Below are 6,393 nucleotides of genomic sequence, written 5' to 3'. Positions count from 1 at the left end.
ATCTTCCGAAATACCGACCCGTAGTCCCAAAGTAAACATGCAGAGAGATCTCCTGGGATATTGTCCTATAGTCCCAAAGTAAACAGACAACAATATCAAGAAAGAATCTACAGTTCTATTCATGAATAAACAGTAATTCTACTCTAAACACATAGTACAAGTAAGTAGTTAAAGCAGGTAAGACAATTAGAACACATAAGCATGTTTTTCCTAAGCTAAACAAGAGGCTTCAAGTACAAGTATTGCTCCATTACAAGAAAAATACAGATATTTACTTGATAAAAATGGGATTTTTCAACTATTAGCACGTGTACGCCCTCGTCACCTTGCGTACACGGCACTCAATAACAACAATACCAAAATCCTAAGGGAAGTTTCCCCACACAAGGTTAGGCAAGCCACTTACCTCGAATCGGTTCAAAATCAATCCGAAATCACGCTCTTGCCATGAGTATCCAACTTCGGGTGACCCAAATCTAGTCAAATTAATATCACAACGTAAATACAACTACAAACAACTAATTTAACTAATGAAATCGAAGCTAAGGCAACAAAGTAAAAAAATGCCCAAAAATTCTCTCCGGGCCCACGTCTCGGAATCAGGTAAAAGTTATGGATTATGAACACTCATTCACCCACGAGCACACTCGAACAAAAATCATTAAAATACGATGCCAAAATTTCCCTCAAAACTCATATTTTTAGGTTGGGGAACTTTTCCTGTTTTCTCCCAATTTTCACCCCAAATCCGAAATTAAATGACAAAACTAAGACTAGATTAATGGAATACAACTTGAAAGGGATTAGGAATCGTTACCCACTGATTTTCTCTTCAAAATCCTCCGAAAATCACCTTACCCCTAGCTCCAGATATGATTTTCCAAGTTATGAACTCAAACCATCGAAATTTCATATTTCTAACCAGAAATTTCTGCATCTGCGGTTATGGGGACGCAACTGCGGTCCCGCACCTGCGGAAAAAGCATCGCATGTGCGAAATTTACTTTACGGGCTGGGTCCGCATCTGCGGTTCCGCATTTGTGGTCACCCAGCCGCACCTGCGATTCCTGGAGCCTTGGCCTATTCCCACTTTTGCGATCACCAAGCCGCTTCTGCAGCACCGCACCTGCAGTCCCACACACGCAGGTGCGGTTATGACAGGTTCAGCAACCTCAGATTTTTGCCTAAGTCCAAATTTCCAATCTGTTAAGCATCCGAAACTCACCCGAGCCCCCCCGGGACCTCAACCAAATATGTCAACCAATCCTAAAACATCATACGAACTTAGTCCAACTCTCAAATCACATCAAACAACTTGAAAACCACGAATCGACCTCCAATCCAAGCCTAAAGAACTTGAAATTTCAAGAATCCTACAACCGATGCCGAAACCCACCAAACCAAGTCCGATTGACCCCAAATTTTGCACACAAATCACATTCAACACTATGGAGATATTTCAACTTTCGGAATCGGATTCCGATCCCGATATCAAAATCTCATTATCGATCCGGAAACTTAAAAAATTCAACTGTCGGCATTTCAAGCCTAAATAAGTTACGGACCTCCAAAACACAATCTGAACATGCCCCTAAGCCCGAAATCACTCCACGGAGATAACGAAATCAACGGAATCGCATTCCGAGGCTGTCTTCACACTGCTCCGACTACGGTCCAAATTCTAAAGCTTAAGCTCTCATTAGGGACTAAGTGTCCCAAAATATTCCGAAACTCAAAATGAATCCTCCCGGCAACTCACAATAGCAGAAACAAACACAGAAAAAGTAGTTAATAGGGGATCGAAACGTTAATTTTTAAAACGACCTGCCAGGTTGTTACATGTCCTATCCCTTATAAAAATATTACTATTTTAGACTTTCGTCCTACTTTTATTTATTCTTCCACGAGGATATGCAGGACATTTTTTTAAGGCAAAGTACTATGCGACGCAGAGCACTTCTATGGTCTTCAACGAGCAAATTCAAAATCATGATTACTACTAAGATTGCACAATTTCACACATCCTTTCTTTATTTTATTTTATTTTTAAAAAAAAGAGCAAATTTGACATACTTAATTTTGAGAAAAGTACACTCAATGACCATGAAAATGGATGGTTTAGATTTTTTGGCCTCCGCTTGCCGATAGACAAACTTTTAAGGTCAAAGTCAAAAATATTGCTCATAGGACAAACGAGAAACAATACTTATTAAACTTGAAAAATAAGATCACCCACTTCCAATGCCATTCTTGCAAATCACCCCTTAATTTTACAATAAAGGGCAAAATGAGAGGAAAAAATAACGCAATGACGTGACCACATCAAATTGGTCGTTATATAAAATGACGTTTTATATCATTATGTAATGATGTAATTAACGATACGATAAAATAAAATTTAAGTAACAATCAAAACAAACATTATATTTAAAGTAACAATACAATCCAACGAGTAACAACCGCTAACCGATCGTTAAAGATATATTGATACAATTGGTACAATGACCCCTAGGAAGCAAGCAAATGAGCATGCTGATAAAAGCCAAATCAATGAGGAAAATATTGAACTTGCTCTGTAACTATGTTCTACTTGCTGAAACTTTTCGTAATGAACTGCACTAATTTGTTGGTGAATCTAAGAAGGGTAACTGTGAAGCTCCATAACTTTTTATACCATGCAAGAATTGGACTTATGAAGGGGTAAAAAACAATCTTGTAAACATTTACTAACAGTTGATACGTAATTTGATGGCTTTTTCGAAACCCTGCAAGGGAAAAAAACAAAAATCATGCCCTGTGAGAATTGATCATTTTTCCTTCTTAAATTCTTCCATTTTGAAGTGTGGAGAAAATAAAGAAATTGACATACTCTCAGCTGCTTCTGGGAAGTAATCAAATGCTGAAGTTAAGATCTTGTACAGTGCCTGTTTTTTTTTTTTTTTTTTTTTTTTTTAACACGACAAGAAAGGCATGTGTTAATGAAATAGGAACTGAACAAGAATTTGCGATTCCACTTGCCCTGAAAAGTAGAGGTTCGGTTCGGACGGTTATTTTCTAAAATTTATATCATACCAAATTTTCGGTTATTCTATTATGTATAATTAAAATTAGACTTTTCGAAACGGTCTCAATCATGTCGGTTTCTCTTCGGTATCGGTATGATTTGGTTAATTTTCAGTATTTTTTTTAAATGTCATGTAAAAGTTTCTAGTACAAGTAGAATGCAATAATATACATACTCTCTAGACATTTTTACTGTTAAAAGAGTGTTGAATTAAGAAGATTTGAAAGATGGCCAGATTATAGATTCAGCAACTATTCCACAGCAGCATAAAAGAAATTAAACAAAGACAAAAAGATATAAATCACAGGAGTAAAAAAATATTAACCAAACTGGAACTCAAGAATAAAGTCTACAGAAGACTAAATATTCAAAAAGATAAATCTAAATTATACGAAAGGAAACATATTCAATAAAATGTAGTTTTTTACTAATCGCTAGAATACCTTGTGTCTTGCTAATGAATATGATGGAAATAATTTAGTTTCAATATAGGACTAGCATTATAGATTTGGGAATTAGGATTTTGAGTTTAATTACTTATCAGCTTGTAACCGTCTCCATTATTCTAAGGCCCAAGGAAAATTTTAATACATTATTATCTTTAAACTTAATATATAAATATATTTTTCACATGTAAATTTATTCGTTACGGTTCGATATTTTTTCGGTTTATTTTATAAAATAAAAAATCTATCCTAATTATCGGTACGATTATAGATTTATATAAAAACCTACGATTTTATTAAAAGAAACATAAAAATCGGTTCGGCACAGTATGATTCCGTCAGTTTAGTCGGTTTTTAAGTATCCACTTATACCCCTGCGGAAAAGACATTCTTTCTGATTAATTAAGTTGTTCAGTTTGTTTATTATACAAAAAAAAAAAAAAAAAAAAAAAGGTGATGGTGAACATACCAAAAATATCGGTTTCATAGATGATTCAGTAATAACTTGAGCATTCCTGCATGCATTATATGTCACTCAGTATTTAAGCTTCTGTTGATAAAGTAAGAGGCTTAAACTAAAAATGGCTTTTAATAAGTGTGGATTATTTACTTAATGAGTAGTTCTTCTCCATCTCTTGATAATTCATAGCAGCTGCAACCTCTAGTAAAAGGAACTTCCTTCTTCTTCCATTCTGCAATTACAAGTATACTCTTTCAATTTTTGCGTCTAATCTATACATTTATATAAATGAGTTGGTTACAATTAATTGTTAGGTGTGCGAACAAAGTCTCATATTGGTAGCTGAAAAGATTGAGAGTCTACATATAAGGTGTAGGGATCTCTTAATGGTATGAGGCTTTTTGGGAAAAATTGTGCGAGCTTGGCCCAAAACGGACAATGTCACAGCATGTTAAGAGTGTCATTGGGCTAGTTTAGCCCAACAACTAGTATCAGAACCCGGATTCAACGGGACGAATATGGTGATGGCAGGATGATGGCGTGGGGCTCGGTTTCTTTATCCTTTCGAGCTTGGACACGCGCACACAAAAAGATGCTAGTTGCGGGGTTCGGTTGCCATAAATACTCTGACTATGTGGGTGGCACATAGTGAATCTCGAAAATTGACCCGTGGATCGTGGTAATAGGCCACGTGGAACTTAGTACGAGGAAGAGATCCATGAATGGTGACAGTGGGCCACGTGGAACTTAGTTCGAGGGAGATTGTTAGGTGTGCGAACAAAGTCCCACATTGGTAGCTAAAAAGATTGGGAGTCTACATATAAGGTGCAGGAATCTCTTAATGGTGTGAGGCCTTTTGGGAAAAACCGTACGGGCTTGTCCCAAAGCGAGCAATATCACACCATGGTAAGAGTGTCATTGGGATAGTTTAGGCCAACATTAATTTTAGCATATCATTGAACACTTAGTATCATCGATCCATTTAAGGAGTCTATTTGGTTATTTGACTCGATCAAGACAGCACCAGTAAGGAGTAATTCAATATGATAAATGGCCAGAAAGTTTAAAAAATGCAATTCGAATTCACTCTCAAAAAAGATTGATTACCTAAATGCCAATTTACTATTGCTGTAAGATCAACACCTTCATAAATGTTGTCTATGCTGAACTCTGTGTTCTGGCCCATGCTCGCGATTAGTTGCTCCAGAATTTTTAAAACCTCCTGGAGCTATAGAGTCGGATTAAGAGCGTAATTCATGTTATTATTAACGGAGAAATAAGGGGAAAACCTTTCTCCATTGAAATGATTGAGGAAAGGAGAAATCATCAAAGAAACAATCTTCAGATATAAGCAATGCTAGTTGGTTCAAATCCTTGTTGTTTATGCTAGAGTAGAACTTTCTAATTGTGTTAGATATGGAAGATGAACCTTTGCCAATATCAGGATTGAGCATTGAAAGCGTGACCAAGGACCTCTTTTTGCTCCTGATATATCCTAGCTTGAATTTTTGTTCGTATGTTGTTCCAATTGCTGCATTTTGAGATTTTAATGGTGGAACGCTTTGGCGATTGCTACACTCCGGCTTGGACAATAAACTATGCCAGACAATTTGGCCTGAAAGTGCCATGATAATAGATAACAGCTTTAATGAAAGATTGATGTTTTATTGATGCATTGGCTTTGTAGGGAGAGAAGGAATCACTGGAGGTATCAAGTGCTTTTCTTAATATTGCTGTCATGTTATGTGCCTTGCTTTAAAATTAGGGTACCACCTCAGAATATAACTGTATGGAGTTAAACTAATAGCAATCTTCTTGACATAAAAACAGATGTTTCCCTCTCTTTTTTCTCCATAAGCATTCAATGAACATTTCCTAAGGCTAGAAGGTTTTATTTTTTGGCAATTTCTTCTTCGTCAGGTACATACTATATTATTTGGAATTTAGTGCATTTTATCTTTAAGAAAGAGACCAATTAATCTACACTTCACTATGCATTTGTAAAATAGATCTTAATGCTTAAATGTGCAAATGTTGTGGCCTAAGAATTGTTACAAGGAAGGGTAGCAAAACGTCCTAGGTACAAAGAATCAAAAACAAGGACACCGAAAGTTTTTAAATTGAACGACTTTTAATGCTGGGATCCGCAGCTGGAATTTGAAGGTCGACCTGCAGTCAGGTATACCATGGTTGAGAGCGAATGCAGTGCCGTTGCTGCTATCTTTATTAGTATGATTTTCCCTCTCTTGGGAATTGGCCTTCTTCCCTTCATCTTTTTGTCAAACAACAATGAAGCAATTGCACTATCATTGATCTCATGAGGCTCGAGATTAATTATGGTGAAGCTCATACTTTCATTGAAATGGATCAAGAAATAATTAGGAGTATATGCAGCATAAATAGAGCTTGCTCATCATATTATA

At 36.3% G+C, this 6,393-nt stretch overlaps 1 protein-coding gene across 2 annotated transcripts; it reads right to left on the bottom strand.

Moving 5' to 3' along the window:
* Window positions 1–2,403: 2,403 nt before the first annotated feature.
* On the bottom strand, window positions 2,404–5,602 carry LOC104228390 (uncharacterized). 2 transcript variants are annotated; one of them, XM_070160675.1, is made up of 6 exons: window positions 5,400–5,582; window positions 5,078–5,198; window positions 4,121–4,202; window positions 3,980–4,025; window positions 2,870–2,924; window positions 2,404–2,765 (listed from the first exon to the last, which is right to left on the bottom strand). In XM_070160675.1, exons 2-6 carry the CDS (start codon window positions 5,154–5,156, stop codon window positions 2,587–2,589), a joined length of 441 nt encoding a protein of 146 aa, XP_070016776.1. In that variant the 5' UTR covers window positions 5,157–5,198; window positions 5,400–5,582; the 3' UTR covers window positions 2,404–2,586. The 2 variants fall into 2 exon arrangements, with proteins under 2 accessions (XP_070016776.1, XP_070016775.1); XM_070160674.1 differs by lacking the exon at window positions 5,078–5,198 and having other exon boundaries at window positions 5,400–5,602.
* Between the last annotated feature and the right edge of the window lie 791 nt (window positions 5,603–6,393).

The sequence above is a fragment of the Nicotiana sylvestris genome, chromosome 10 (assembly GCF_000393655.2).
Source record: "Nicotiana sylvestris chromosome 10, ASM39365v2, whole genome shotgun sequence".
Lineage (NCBI taxonomy): Eukaryota > Viridiplantae > Streptophyta > Magnoliopsida > Solanales > Solanaceae > Nicotiana > Nicotiana sylvestris.
Note: the sequence above shows the minus strand (reverse complement) of the source record. Positions and strands in the feature narration are given on the sequence as shown.

Excerpts from the sequence above, each read along its gene's own strand:
- LOC104228390 (XM_070160674.1), bottom strand. The coding sequence starts at position 5,598 with ATGGCACTTTCAGGCCAAATTGTCTGGCATAGTTTATTGTCCAAGCCG. Across the intron at positions 4,203-5,399 it reads CAATCCTGATATTGGCAAAG|AATGGAAGAAGAAGGAAGTT; the intron begins GTTCATCTTCCA and ends TTGTAATTGCAG. Across the intron at positions 2,766-2,869 it reads CTTCCCAGAAGCAGCTGAGA|GGTTTCGAAAAAGCCATCAA; the intron begins GTATGTCAATTT and ends TTTCCCTTGCAG.